The sequence below is a fragment of the Apteryx rowi genome, unplaced genomic scaffold (assembly GCF_003343035.1).
Source record: "Apteryx rowi isolate R43461 unplaced genomic scaffold, aptRow1 scaffold_111, whole genome shotgun sequence".
NCBI lineage: Eukaryota > Metazoa > Chordata > Aves > Apterygiformes > Apterygidae > Apteryx > Apteryx rowi.
Window position 1 is genome coordinate 2,184,874 of NW_020447320.1, and position 15,649 is coordinate 2,200,522.

General features: G+C 39.4%; 1 protein-coding gene across 1 annotated transcript in view; it reads left to right on the forward strand.

Moving 5' to 3' along the window:
• Positions 1-15,649, forward strand: part of CACNA2D3 (calcium voltage-gated channel auxiliary subunit alpha2delta 3) — a gene marked incomplete at its 3' end in the record, with an annotated part of 218,296 nt that overhangs the window by 105,134 nt on the left and 97,513 nt on the right. Inside the window, exon 4 of the mRNA XM_026076990.1 lies at positions 714-830. Coding sequence (XP_025932775.1) covers positions 714-830 — 117 coding nt within the window. The remainder of the gene's footprint in view (positions 1-713; positions 831-15,649) is intronic.

Here is a 15,649-nt window from a genome sequence, read left to right on the forward strand (position 1 = left end):
TAAGCTTCATTGTAAACACTGATAAAGAAAAAAGTTGATATGCAGAAAATAGGATAAAAATTGTTTGGAATATACTTTGAATGCTTAGTCAGTCTGAGAGTTTTTCATACATTGGCAAGAGACCGTAAGGTAATGCTTATCCATATTGTATAAAGGATAGTCGTATGCTTGCATTCAGATACAGACTTGTGTTTGTGGTTTGTTTGGGGTTTTCTTTGCATGGAACATTAAGAAGGTCTAGATAAGCTTATATTATAAGTATTAATAATATAAATATTGTATAAAGCTCATGAAGTAGATGTCAAAAAGAAATTCATCTAAGGAGGAGGAGGATTCTAGGTTGTTAAGCCACAGTGGGTTACCAAGAATATCACTGGTTTTAAATGATTTTGGATAGTATATTAGGATATTTTACTATCTTTTGTCATTGAGCTGAGCGGGGGAATTAACTGTTGTGAGGGGAAATGATCATTTTTCCACTGTGAAGGAGATAAATATTTCTATTATGTTTTCGTAGTGAGGTTCTGGTTCTAACCCAGTCGTTCCATCTCTGTGACAGTGTCTCAGCACAAACTAGCCCTCTGGTACTCAAATAAATAGCAAATAAACGGAGAAAGTCAGGGAAAGCGTAATATGAAGCTAATAATCAGTTGTCAAAATTTCTGCTGATTCACCCAAATAACTTTCCCTTTTTTTTCTGTTTTATTTTCCAGAAATACAAAGAATATGAGAAGGATGTTGCAATAGAAGAAATTGATGGCCTTCAGCTTGTGAAAAAGTTAGCAAAGAACATGGAAGAAATGTTTCATAAAAAGTCTGAAGCTGTGCGGGTAAGCAGCAGATCAATCTGCTATTTCATTCTGTGGTGTAAGTGTATAATTTAGGCTGTGATAGCTGTATTAGTGATTCAAGGTGGTGAAGTGGAAATGCTGAAGCCTTCAGAAGTATTTTAGGATCAGTTCTCAAGAGAATAGATATAAATTATTTATATCATCATTAGATAAATGCAACAGTGTGCAACAAGGTTTGGACTACCAGTTTCCCACGTGGGGTTGTAAGGTATTGTTTGTGTTCAGTAAAACATGGTGACTACATATGGCTCTGTATTAAAATATGGTAGACTTGACAATATCAAATGAAAGAAGACTTAATTTTCTTGCTCTCTAGTATAAAAATAGTATTGGAAGGGATCTTCTGAGTTTAATAGCTATGCTTTAGTTCAGATCCTGAAAAAGATGCAGATGCCTAAAATGGGACCAAATCCAAAATTCCTCTGACTGCAGTAAGTACTATATCACCATAAAGGCAATTTATTAATGATAATTAAGTAGCTACATCAAGCTTTCTGTACATCTGCAGATTCTTTTGAATCTCCATTTGACCCTTGTTTTGTGCTTAATTGTCATAGCTTTGGTGTTTTATTAGATAAGATTTGCTGTAAAGAAGGAAAACTCTGTGTTCTGCTTTATCGAATAGGAGCTCTTTGTAACACATGCATCCTAAAGAATAGCAGCTGTTCCTGTTGCGGTTTTCATTTTGCATTTAGAAATTTAGGTGACTGCGGGTAATTTTTGTTCCTGTTGCATCAGCTATACCTCCTTTAGCTGCTCTACTTCCCACCAGATCTGGCTGCTCAAACGAGCTGAAGGTGTCAAAGTCTCAGTTGCGTTGCTGGGGGCGTAGCCCAAGGGTGGAGATTCCTTTTGTGTAACTGCAGGTATAATTCAGCCTTCAGCCTTTTATTTTTGGTTATGGTGCAAAAGGAAGGAAGGAATGTTCTCTCTCTGTTTTAGAGGTTGAATCTTTTGGGCTGGCAGTGAAGTAAAACATATTTCAGCTTGTAAACTGAGTGCACTTGGCAGGGAAGCGCAGAAAGACAATAAATATGGAACCCACAGTGCTATTTTTACAGTCTGTTTTTTAGAGGAAAAACTGCATTTTAAGATGTGCGCACCAGCTTCCAGAAGCCTGCAGAATATTGACTCTGGAGAGGTTGTTTTTCTTGCTCCTTAGCAGAGGAGTAAACTGCTGCCCTAAGATAATAAAAATATGGAAGAGCGTTCTTGGTGCACATGGTCATTTAGAGCTAGAAATCCCTAGCAAACTACCCACATGGAAGGAGAGCATCCATTCCCCAGGCAGGGGGTGTCCTGAAGGCAGAGCAGAGGGGCTCTCGATTAAAGCTTTGCAGTGAGTATTTTCTAATGTGAGCTTGCGAGGTGTTTATGGAACTGTTCTGGCCTTTAAAATTGCTGGTGGCCAGTATGGGCCACTGGGCTCTAAGTAAAAAGAAACCCAAATTCTGTGAGGTTAAAGCATGTCTATAATATTGTGAGAGAGGGTTTTAGTGCGACAAAATACTGGCTGAAATCCAGAATCCCTGATATGTTTATATGTTGTTTTTCTTTCATCTTTGGAATAGAAGCTTGGTTTGGACAGGTCACCTCATTTTAAAATAGATCTGCTTAGTGTACACTCCAGTCAAATTATTCTTCTGTAGTGGATGAATTTCATTTTCCTGTAGTAAATTCAAAGTATAAGACTTTAATTTGCCAGTAGTGCTTAGTATTTTATGTTCTGAGAAATACAAAACCCTTTGGTACACTGATGGTTTTGCACAAGTTCATCTTCTGTATGCTCATTTTCTCATATCTGGAGAGATAAGAGATACAAGATATGAGGTTCATACGGAGCTAAGACCTCTGTTCCAAAACAGACAAAATAATGCTGTATTATACTTCCTCTAGAACAATGGCATTTTGACATACACTTTTGATAGAAACATGTACTAAGAGCACCAAAACTTAGAATTCAAAATAATGTTTTCAATGATCTGCCCATGAACTGCCATGAACTGACAGTAATATTTGGGTAAGTACCAAACAACGAGTAATATGCAAAATATCCTTCTGCCCTAGAAATAATGGGGCATCCTTTGAGAAGCTTCAAATCCAAATGTCGAGAAAATGTGCTGTTCCCATGTCACCCCAAACTGGTATCCTAAACCACTGATTGAATTTGCTTCATGTAGCCATCAAAATCCATAGTTTAATTTAAAATGTTTTTAGGTAATTCATTTTAATCAACATATTTTCATCTTTTAGCAGATGTAGCAATCTATGACAACTATTCAGAAAACCACCATAATATAAACCATTTAATTTGTAGAAAATGGCAGTAAGGAAGAGCTGGAAATACAGAAATAGGATGGCTTGGAAAGACCTTTGGTTTTTTGTTTTGCTTTCCATCTTCAAACACGTTAACTTGTTCTTAGCTACTAATCTCTGTTGAACTCTCTTCTCCCTCCTGCCCCTTTATATTCTGGCTTGAATTTTTATGTTTCTGTCTCATCACTTTTCGTAGTGACTAGTTGGTTCAGTGTGATTTTTATCATATTCATCCCCTGTTTGAATTACCCTTCAGTATGCAATTATCCTATCACAGAAAGTCCTATTTTTGTGCTGTCAGATACATAAAATAAATGGAAAACTGAAAGTGCTAAACCAATTATATAACCTTTTGTCATCTGCTTACTGATGGAAACCCTTGCAAGCAACTTTTTTCCCCAGTGTTCACTATTTACATCAGATTTATGTCAGTTCAAGATATTTCTGTTAACTATTTCTTCCCTAATATTGCCTAACTTAAGGGAATATTGGAGAGGCAACCTCAGATTTTGTGCTGGAATTTTGTGAGATGATTTAAGATAAAACCAATGAAGAGTGGGTTTGATTCAATCTTGCTGCTAGTTATTTTTGTTTATAGTCATGACAAATGCAGAGTTATCCATTTATCTTTAAGGCCACGACATTCAGGTTGGGAAAGATCTTAGTGCCCATAAGGTGGAATAAATAGAAATGTTTTCTGAGCTGTTCAACAGTGGTTTTAGCTTTACAGCCAAACCCAAATAATCACTTTGAGAGTTCATTGTCACTTGTGGTATTCCTTCAATTGCTCTTCCTGGATTTTTAGTGATTTCACTTGTACGATAAGTGCTTGGTCAGTCTTAATTTCAAGTTAGCTGTGTTCTTTTTCTGTTTTCTTTTCTTTTCTTTGAGAAGGTCTTATGATGCTGTGTCTCCAGTCACATTTGAAAACTGAGGAGAACAGGGCACTGTGACATTATGGTCAGCAGCAAACGGCTACCATAACAAACCTGAGAGGAGAAAAGAGGTGGAATTAAAACTATTCATTTGCTGCTTTTTTAATGGTGCAATGGGAAAAATCAGTGAAAGGTGATATAGGACAAGGGCAATGAAGAAGAAACTGAAATGAAAGAAAAATAAATTCTTAGGGAAAGAATATTCTACAAGTTATTCTTAAAAAAAATTCTTATGTAGTTAAATTTCTCTTCTCATTAGTATTTCGCTGCAAGTAAAGAGAATCCTGTAAAAATGTTTGTTGATTTACTTGTAAGATGGCAAATCAAGTGTTAAGGATTGGTTTTCTTTAAAGCAGCTACCATTGCTGCAGCAGAAAATGCAAATACAAGATTTTCTTCCTACGGTAGCTACCTGGCGTTCATTGTGGAGCTGATTCTCATTATAACTGTACTGTGAAGAGTAATTGCTGTTGTACAGTAATTCAATTTCAGTGCATTCATGCATCAGTAAGCCAGTGGGGTTTATCTGGGGAAACCTGGGACTTCAAAGCTTTTTATCATGAAGTTCCACATGCAGAGAAACATTTTTCCAAGGAGTAGAATATCAGCATTTACATTTAACAAACATTTACAATGAGGAGAAATGGCTTTTTTTTTTCCCACTGATAATTTTTACACCAGTCTTCAAGCTGTTTTCAGATAATATTAGGCTGGTATTGTTTATGCATAAAAAATATAATGTATGTTTTTGAAATGTTTGTGCTTATTTATATACATATGTATGCATTTGCAGATTTTAGTGTGTGCCTGTATATATGTGTGTGTACATATCTTTACACACATGCACACACGTATGGAAGTTTCTATATGTAATATCTCTATATACAATTTATTGATGTATCCATATATTAACTATATAAGCAATATATTAAACTATGTGTACTCTACCACATATTGCTAAGCAGGTACTGATAAATTGGTGTCCTGGTCAGTAAATCAATTTTTATTAATAATAACCAAAAAGTTTTTCATACGCTGATGAGTGCAAAATGAACTTGGCTGGATGAACCCAGAGGTAATGACAAGTAATTCAAACGTGAGAGCGAGAGTTCCTGAATGGGCAAAGTATTTTTATCCATAGGAATATTTTGCAGGGCTCTGAACAGATTGGTTTGTGAAAGCTAAGAATTCACACTGAATTATGTGTGCAATGAATCTAGCCTCTATTGACAAACTACCCACACGTAGTTTATTGTTTTCTTGGATGCTTTTGATATTCAACTAATTCTTGGTGTATAAATTAATGGAGAACACTCCCTCGTTTGATTAGACCCATCGGTTACAGAGAGTAGTTTTTATTTTCTGATTGACTGAAAGTAGCATTTAGACCTGGGTTTTGAAGGTAAGTGCTTTAGTATACCAATTTCCTAGCCGCCATTTAAATGCCTTTGCGTTCCGGGAGATATTTCAGTCATTCACTTTGAGACTGCCACTTTCAGTTGATGTCACTGAACTCGGGCACAAGAATAATCGCAGAAAACTGAATTATGAAACTGAACTCCGGTGTTAAAACAGCGTTATTTTTTCACGTGTGCTCGTGGATAAGGAAGTTTTTATGTGATGATGTTTTTTCCCCCGTAGAGTAGATCGTTTCTGTTCCCTTCTGCAGCCGAGGCGCGCTCCCTGTTGCCGCCTTCGCCGTGGTTAAATTGCTGCAAGCACGGGGGCGGTCGGAGGAGCGGAGCGGAGCGGGGGGGAGGCTGCGGGGAGAGGGGCGGCGTTCGGACCCTGCGCGGGGACCTGGGTGCGTGCGTGCGTGTGGCGGGTCCGTCTGAGGGCTCAGGGCAGGGACAAAAACACTCTCAGGAGGCGCGATACGGAAAATGGGAACCTCACCTAGGACTTTAAAAAAAACCCGAGCAAACGACTCCTTCCTTTTCAGTAGTCTTAGATCTGTGTTCTCAATACCATTGAACAGCTTTTCTTTTTCCCTTTTGCTGCGTGTCTCTGGCCAAAGCGGAGATGATTCGGAACACAGGGGGAGCGAATCTGTTGAGGAAACATCATTTTTACTCGGTTAAATGTAAAAAATCTCGCTGAAACTTATCAATGGTGTTGAAGGGCCGTTTAGCACCGGTGTCGTATCGAAGGGCCGTTCACCTGTGCCTGGGAGCAGCGATGGGGCCGGTCGGTGGAGCCGAGCCCGGGCGCCCCGCCGTGCGGTCCGCGGCGCTCCCAGGCCCCCGGAGCGGCTCCCAGCGGCGAGGTTAGCCCGACGCCTGTCGTTCGAGTGTCCCCGGCTGCCGCCGGCGCCGGGAAAAGGCCACTGCCAGTATCCTGGGTCCGTTGCGTGTGCTGTTTTCTTGCAACCAGGTGTCTGCCTCTGGTCCGGACATTTAAAGCAATATAAAAGTATAAAGTAATCTGTTTCATACCGTTTTCGCTACAGTTTTAAATAGAGTTGGGTTTTTTAAAAACCCCAGCCATCTCCATAATTTTCTACTTCTTAATTCTTAGTCTATAATACGGTTTAAGAATTGCTGGAATGCAATCATTCGTTTACTATCTGGATGGCGCTTTGTTAACTTAAAAGCTGAAAAGCAGCGACTTCCCCCCGCGCCCGAAGGAAAACTGAGGCAGCGGTGCGGGGTCTGCCGAGCGGCTTCCGAACCGCTGTTTTTTCTGAGCGACGCTGTCTCAAATGTACACTGTTTGCTACAGCCGCCCTGTGTTTTGCTACACTGTGGGATTTTTCTGTTTTTCTACCACTTTGGTCAGGACTGGACTGGGAATGGCATTCTTGAAAAGAAAAGCAAATGATAAGTCATTTTTCATATATCATAGGAGACAAAAAGGTCTTAAATGTGAAGATTTATTACTTTGCCGAACTCGCTGTTTCTAAATGTATAATTAACGCATTTCCACTATCCACACTATTCTCTCATTCAGCTAATTTGCATTTGTAGAATTAGAAGGAAGGAAAATTAATATCAATATGCACTCTTCAAAATTTTGCTGTTCAGCTTGTGCTATTCCAATCTCTAACTTTTTAATATTTTAAGTTATTTTTTAATCAGCAGATTAAAATAAAAAAATACCATTAAATTTATAAAACTACTGGAGGAAGGAACTGTAAATGCTTGTGGGTAGAAGGGAAATTATGGTGAATCAACCCAGTGTCACTATAAATAGTTTCAAATGACAGAATAAAGACATAATGAATAAAAGAGAGATGGCTATAATTGTGTTAATTACTGCCAACAAATTAAAGGTTTTCAGCAATATTTTTGTATTCACATTTACCATTTTAACTATAATTGTTGCTAGTTACTTTTGGTATCATTTGAATTTTGCTGACAATTTGACTGGTCTTTCATACAGAAGTGATGAATTTCCATTCTGAAAGCATTAAGAGCTTTATTTACTTTTTGGCAAATTAGACTACGCTGGAAAATGAAAAGGTGGTTAATAACCCACTGACAGTCCGCGGAGTATTTGGTAGCATAATACCCAACCCTTGACAATCATATCTTGAACAATATTTAAAGGCGCAGCAGATATTTTTCTTATTTACTGCCTTTGGACTTCATAATGGTTGCTTTTGCCAAAGATGCGAAAATGAGGATCTTCAAATGAGGTATTAGCGAGCCTATTCTAGTGCAGTTTAGCTGGATCACGTATCGCTCCTTTGCTTTTTAGTTCTTTGAGCCTTTCAACAAATGTACATAATTGTGAATAAATATTGCTATGAATTCTGAAAGGACAAGCAGAAGAAACCAGGAATTTCCTTTTATTGGACCGTGGATCTCAGGTAGGCCTTTTTTCTCCTTAGCCTTCATTCCCTCCGTACAACTGCAGTACGAGTGCCCTGACTCCTGCTGCCCTGTGCAAAAGGGGCGAAGGGGAAGGGTGCAGCCAGCTTCTCTCTCGCCTCTGCTGTCCGGGAAATGGGACAGTCCCAGCATCGTCTTGTAGCCCTCTGGCGTGGTAGGCAGTTTTCCTTCTGCTGCAGTCGTATGAAGGTTAGGAGTTTTGTCCGTAGACGTCTCCGAATCATAGCAAGGACCCTACATACGTTGATTAAACTTTATCTAACTCATATGGCCTAAAATCCGGCTGAGACCGTAAGAAGCTATTCTCTGAATAGGTAGTGGGGAAAAAACACCCTGAAAAACTAAGGTGTTTTTGCCCTTTCTCATGCAGACTGAATTTCTGTTTAACTTCCACGGAATGGAAGGAAAAGCATCAAAAACTTCAGAGAGCTCTTTCACCTCTGCTTAATCCCTTATTTTTAACCGTTCAGGTGTGCATTTATTGTAAGGACTTTAAATCTACAGAATTTTGTGCATCAACCTTTTCCCTCCGCTCAGAGTGATTTTGTTCTTTTCAGTCTCCAAGCCTCAGCCTGTACTAGAGAAAGAAAACAAGAATTTGCTAGATTCATTTTTGAGGAAGAGCAATATTTTGCATTTATAGTGTTTAGGAAGTTTGGGGGATAGGTATTTGTCAGGATTTTCAGGGAGTTATGTATATAATCATATACATGCAGTATTCAGAAACTACTATTTCCTAAATACGTGTTTTTATGGTTCTGCAAATTTGGAGCTCTCATTGTGCCAGTACAGCTTGAAGTAAGTATCTAATAAAAACAGAGCAACTTGAACTACACTTTCAATTCTGGCTTCCCTTATAACTCTGGTATATTTGTACAGGAAAGCAAATTAAAACTCAAAGCTCCAAAGTCCATGCAAACTAACAGGTTTTAGAGAATTTACTGAAATTCTTTAGGAAGTTCAAATTTAGCAAAAATGCACTTAAGAAAAAGAGGGGAAAAATGAAGACTTGCAGAGGAAATCTAAAAGCATTTGCTACTGGAGATGATTATGAAGGTTTTATCTTTAGTGATGCAAAAAGTAGTGAAAATTATTTAAAGATATTGCATTCAAATATATAACACTTATCTGAAAATACAGGCAGAGAGGAAAAATCAAACCAGCCACTTAACTGAAAGATTCATTTATCAGACTTCACTGCAGAAGTACATAACATTCAGACTTCATCATCGACAACATAAAATAGCTTTCCGCACAGCAGGAAGAAAACAGTAAAGAAGTTTAAGAAGAATTCACTAGGATAAATTAGCCCCATGTATTCTTTCTTATCACTGTTCAGGGTATTAGCATATTTTAATATTTCTCATTAACATTATGATTTTAACAAAAACAGTCATATTGTCCAGCTTGGTGTTCATTATATGATTTATACTAGCCACTTCAAATAGTAATGTTTAATATTTAACTCCACCTGCACAACTGTCACATGTACAGTTATCAACTGCAATACTTATTTCCTATCTTAAATACATATCATTAAATCTATTTTAGGAATGGTAGCAATGATTCACAAATTTTATAAATACTAACACTTTTATAGGGTAAAAAAATTCATAAAAATGTTCTGCCTCAGTTTGCTTTTAGATTGCTTACTAGTATTTATTATTAATTGACTACTTAAAACCACCTCTTAGAAAGACACACCATAGCTTGCTTGCTTTTCATATAACATTAGACTCTCTTCTGAAACCCGATGCACGTTCTCTGTGATGCTTCCGTAGTGCAAGAGTGGATCTGGGTGACCTGGGCTGGTGCTGAAGGTTTCCCAAGCTGCTGCCTCCTGCTGTCTTGAGAATACTGTTGAATTCCTGTGCACTAAGGAGGAGTCTGTTGATGGCTTGCTTGAAGGGATTTATCAAATGGTCACTTATCTGTATTTCGGGGGTAAGATCATCTCTGTGTGATTCTTCATTTTGAAAAACAGACAAAATGGCACAGCCCTCATTATGTCAGATCTTTGAAGTATGCTCTTTGGTGTGCCCTGGCGTGCTGCCGCTTGACGTTTTAAAGTGGGTTGTAGTTCATCCGCTTACCTCGCAAATATTCAGAGATAGTCGGTTGTTGTCTTGACTTACCCTGTAGCCGGGTCAGGAGGTACATCAGGTCCCCAAGTGCTGGATTTCAAACCATTTGCGCAAAACGACTGCTGAGCTAGAAATAAGCTCTGGTGGCAAAACAGTTTGGCGGTAGCATGCAGCGTCTCTGACCCTTGAAGCTGCTGGAAGTGCTCCTCCGTAGGAGCTCCTAAGGTGCTCAGAAGCACGCTTTGCGGAAAGGTGCTGTACGGGGAGGTCGCTGGTGTCTGTTTCTGGAGCTCTCGCTCTTCAGCCTGCTCTTCGTTGGCACTGAAGCTTCCGACACGCCTGTCGTACCGGGCAGGTACCTTCGCCTGTGCGGTCCTGCCACGGACGCACCGCTGGAAGAGACCCTCCGAAATACAGCACGAGGGCCAAAAGCCTCATTTATTCTTTTCACTCCTATCCTTGAGTTTATTTTACTTCCGTGTAGTTAGATGAGAAGATGCATGCTTAGCCTAAAATATTTTCAGTTTAGCTGGTTTGTTGTATCATCGCTGGCAGCGCTGGTTATGTACTCCAAATGTATACAGTGCTGATTGACACGGTTACTGTATTGCTCACCTTTTGGATTTTTAAAATTTTTTGATTCAAAAGTTATTCTGGCTCATCTCATTTTCCCTGAAGTCTGTAGTTACTTTTATCTTCTTATTTGAATACATTTATGTTTGGGGATATCTGCCTGATATCAAAAGGTATATCCTCTTAGATGTAAACCAAAGTGCAATAAACCCATCCTCCTCCTTCTCCTGGCTGAAAAATTTCTTTAAGACTGGAAAACCAGACAGAGTCTAGTAACGTGCTTTTTAGGTGCACTGACTCTCTAATCTTTCAAAACAGCTTCAAATGCAGTTGCGGGAGAAGGCAACTCTTCACAGCAACATTGAGTTTGAGATGGTCACCACTTCTCCCTGAGGAAACTGGGAGCGCAGGGGTATGGAGACTGGCCTAGTGCCATGTGAAACGCTTTTGGGAAACAAAAGCAGACCGAAAGGGAGGGGAACGATTGAAATTGTTCATCTGGTTCTTTTTTTTTCCTTTGGAGAGTTAACTGTCTTGTATGACAGAAGCATTCCTGTTCTGAGCTGTATTTTAACAGCTATTTAAAATGTAACTGTAACATGACATCCTAAATTTGATTCTGTAGCTAGAACCTTAAAAGGTTGAAGCTAATCATTTTTGGCGTTTTGATGAGTATAGGGGGAAGAAAAACGGTTTGAGTTTTATGCATTAGCATTACACTTGAGTTACCCTAGAATTGTACTTCGATACGCTTGCAAGTTGGCCCTGCCTTTTCCAAAAGAAGTTTCCCCACCCAGCCTCCCCGCGTGCTTGCTCCTGTCCCCTTTCTCCGTTGCTTTTCCTTCCCCTCCGGACTGCGCTGCGATGAGCGTTTGCGTGGCTGTGCAGGATCGAGTCTGAGAATAAGGCTGAAGGATAACCCAGGCCAAGACAAAAACAAGTGAGGAGAGACTGTCTTTCGCCTAGGTCGGTTCTGATTTAGCTCCCTGCATGAGATCCGCAGTTTCTGCGACAGCGAAGCGCGGGCGGGAGGTGGCCGGCAGGAACGAGCTGTAGCATGTGATGAACAAGGACGAGCGCCTTTTCTGGCAGCGGGGTTTAAAACCACATTGAACTATCTTCCTAATAGTTTGGTGGTTATTAGGATCTTCTTGATGACTGCGCAGCTCTCCAGGGAAACTGTCTAATCACCCTTGTGTAAACTTGGTGCTACAGGTCCGGTGCTGCGTGTGCAGCTGTGGGCGTTCTTCTTCGCTGGCGTAGTCCGTGCGAGGAGGTTAGCGTCTCCCACCCTAACCTCCTCCTGCGGGATTGATTCCGTATATGCATCGGCTGCACAGAGCTGGGCTCTTCAGCTCAAACTGTAGATTTCTGATTTAAAATGTAGGTGTTTCACATTAGAAGCTTGAATCTCTAGAGCTTGGGGAGAAAAAGCCCAACTTTCATTTCCTCTGGCCTGAGGAGCCTGGCTCACGGATGAACGTGTTGCCGGTTAGATTTCAGGCTTTTGCTAGGCAGACGGGCAACGTCACCGGCACAGCATAAATCCGCCGAAGCCTGAAATCGCTAACGTTCAACTTCTGAGGGCACTTTTGTCATTGTCGCTGGAGATAAACCAGCTTTGGGGATACTATAAGGGTTGGGGAGAATTGTACCAGAAACGCTGTATTGCTGTTGCTGGTGTTGATTGACTGATTGATTCAAATATGCTTTAGAATAATCTGATACCAGATTTCAAATAGTTTCCACAGATAGACTCTAAATGTGGGGTGTCATGAAAATGTCCAGGCGCTTCTTTCCCTGCAGACAGAAAAGAGGATTTAAAACATTTCTGTTGCGGCATTCGGGTTTGTATAAAGCGGAGCAGAGGACCCCAGCTCTGCAAGGAAGCGCTGCAGCGCGTGTGCGCAGGAGCAGGTAGGGCAGGTCACCTGCGTTTAGGATTGCTTTTCTATTTTCAGATGATAACAGAGTTACGAATCTTTTTTTTGGGGGGGGGGAGCAGATGTGTGATTTTTATTTTTGTGATGCTTTAAGTTTGGAAGCAAGAATATTGCGTAACTTTAAACTGCTGAATGTCTTTTCTTCAGTATTGTGTGTCATTTGGTATTTTGTCTTTGGTACTGTTAGCAATAGTAAGTCAAGGAGGTGTAGTCATTTATTTCAGATAGCGTCGTGTCTTCAGTAGCATATAATATTGTCACACTAACTTAGCATATATTTTAAAATTAATTACATTGATGAGAACAAACAATAAATCATAGAGAACACTTATACCTCATTTTACCGTCCATGTGAATAAAGCTGTGTGTTCTTGCACCAAACACATTTCTCTGTACTTTAAGTGTGTCTCAGATGATTGCTTTTGGCAGTGCTGTGCAAGTGCTCCAGGAGGACAGACAGTTCGAGTAAATCATTTAAAAAAAAAAAGAAAAAAAAGAAAAAAAAAGTGGTGTCGCTTGGAAGAAATAAACCGTTCCAAACTAATACTATAAATTGAAGTTTTATTGATGAATCTGTTTTTTGTTATTACGGTTAAATTACAGAAATCATTGAAGCACATTATAGAACAATATTGTGCCCTGTAGTTCCGTGGGGTCACTGCAGCGAGATGAAAAAATGCACCAGAAACATTATATGCAAGAAAAAAGGAAATAACTGCTCTGTACCTGTGAGCGTATTTGTTTTTAAAACAAGCTGGAACTGGAGAAACAAGCTGTGCTGCAGAAAAAAATTCAAACTCTGCACTTAAAAAGATTTTATGTATCTTCCCATTACGCTTCCCAGCTTTATCTTGTTTATTCTCATGCCTTCCCAGATTTGTCTTGTTTATTCTCATGCCAAACTAGCAGACACTTAATTAAAGGATCATGCTATGCCATGATTGATGGTAAGAATACCAACTTGATAATCTGTCTCCCTCTAAAAATTTTCTTGTGTTTAATGAAATAAGTTGTAAAACATTTAATGATCAGTCTTGTTATCTGGCAATCGGATACTTCTAACTGATTTTTTTGACTTGCTATTGATATTGCTCAGATTTACGCGCTGAGATCGCGTAGTTAGGGGCGTGGAGGCAGAGAAAACGTGAAGCGTTTCGAGCACAGGTGATTCATCTTGGAAACAGTTCGTGTTTTCCATACAGGAAAATACTTTGATCCACGTAAAAGCCATAAATATCCTCCTCGGGAAGGCTGCAGTGTAGTGGGGAAGGGGGACATACACCGAAGGAAGAAAGAGCGGAGCACAACGAGACGCGGAGGCGGTGTGGAGAAGGCGCGTGGCCGCCGGGGCCGGCGGGGAGGACCGAGCGGGCGCCTTGCCCTCGGCAGCGCGCGGGAGCCTTGCCCCGGGGCAGCGGCATCGCTTCGCGCACCTTGGAAGAACCTGGCGGGAGATCTGGCAGTAATTCTTCGATTCCTAGGTGTAAGGATAAGATATTTTTTAAAAGCACTTTTTCTGTTTGATCAAAATACTGTCAAGCCTGTGGCACTGGCAGAGGACACTGAAAAACCTCTTTCTTTGCTACTTTGCACATCAGGATCTTTCAGGAGTGTTTTTATTTATTTATTTTTGTACCCATTGAGACTTGCACAATCAGGGGATTTCTTCCTCTTTAAAACCCTGAGTGGACTAGAATAAAAACTGTAATTAAACAAGATTGGCTTATATCAAAATTCTTCATTATACTGAAAAAACTGAGTTTTGTCAGGAAAATCATATTTTTATTACTCATTTCCTATATCTTGTGGAGAGATAGTAATTTAGCACTTTGTAAATGTGCCAGTAAATTAGTGATTCTGGAGTCATTAATTTTGCATTTATCTTAATTCTGTTACATTTGTGGATATTTATGGGGTTTTACTTTTTTTTTACATTTGAAAAATATTACTACAGTGTTATTTTTAAGATGGGTTTTTAAGATGACTAAATTATCCTATTTTAATGCAAATGTTTTCGACATATAAGTGCAAATAACTGCCTTGATTTTTGAATTAAGCAATTTTCTTTTTAAATGTCACTGTGAATCATTAAAGAAATAGGAACAGCTATTTTCCTTTCGCTTGTAAATAATTCCATGCTCATGGTCTAGTAATTAACTATCCTCTTGATCCTTATTTTTGACGGAAGTTCAATAAGGAATTAGACAAATTCATAAAAGATAAGTCCATAGGTGGCTAATTAATATGCTGATGGGCAACCTTTAGCGCAGGAAACCCATAAAACACTGATTGCTTTAAGTTAGAATGGCCTACTAAAAAGAGAGTTTCTTTGTGCTGTTTCTTAAGTTTTTCTTCTTCAGTACCCACTGTTGAGCCCTGCTGGCGAGAGGTTCCAAGCTGTCTTTGGTAGGACTCTTATGTGGTAACAGTATATGGTGTGATAGCCTAGACTCATTCTTGTAATTCAGTAAATCTCTTAAAAAGCGGAACTAAAAAAAGTTTCTAGATGAATGCTGTGCTTTTGAAAGCCTGAGTAGTTTGCTGAGTGCGCAATATGGTTCTTTGGAAGCTGATTATAATCTTTCACTAGAAAATTGCATTTTATTACACTAAATGCTGCGTGTATCTGGCTTTTGTCTTCTCCCCATTCTTCTATTTTCTGAGCTCAGATCAGTGTTGGTATGGTGTCACCCAAACTGGACTTTCATGACCTCTTGCTGAATCTTCAGCCTTTCTGCCCAAAGACACAAGTGAGCCATGCAGATAATATGGGACTGTCTCTTCTCTTGGAGCGAAGCCAAAGTAAAGTTCAGGAGAAATTTGTAATACTGCTTGATAAGAATGAAGCAAAAAATCCCTCCAAATTCAATCAACATGAGTCTTAAGCATAAAAACATAAACATAGAAACAGAGAGCTGCCGTCAGTTTAAAATAGTCTAAGGACTTTAGGTTTTTCAGTTTTCTCTTTAGTCACTGAAACTCAGCTTTGTTACATATAGTACCATTAATATTGATTACAGCAGAATACAAAAAAGATATTTATTTTTACTGTAATTGTAATCAAATATTGCTCACCTGTTTCAAGCAGATCTCCATCTCTGTCAGAATATGAGC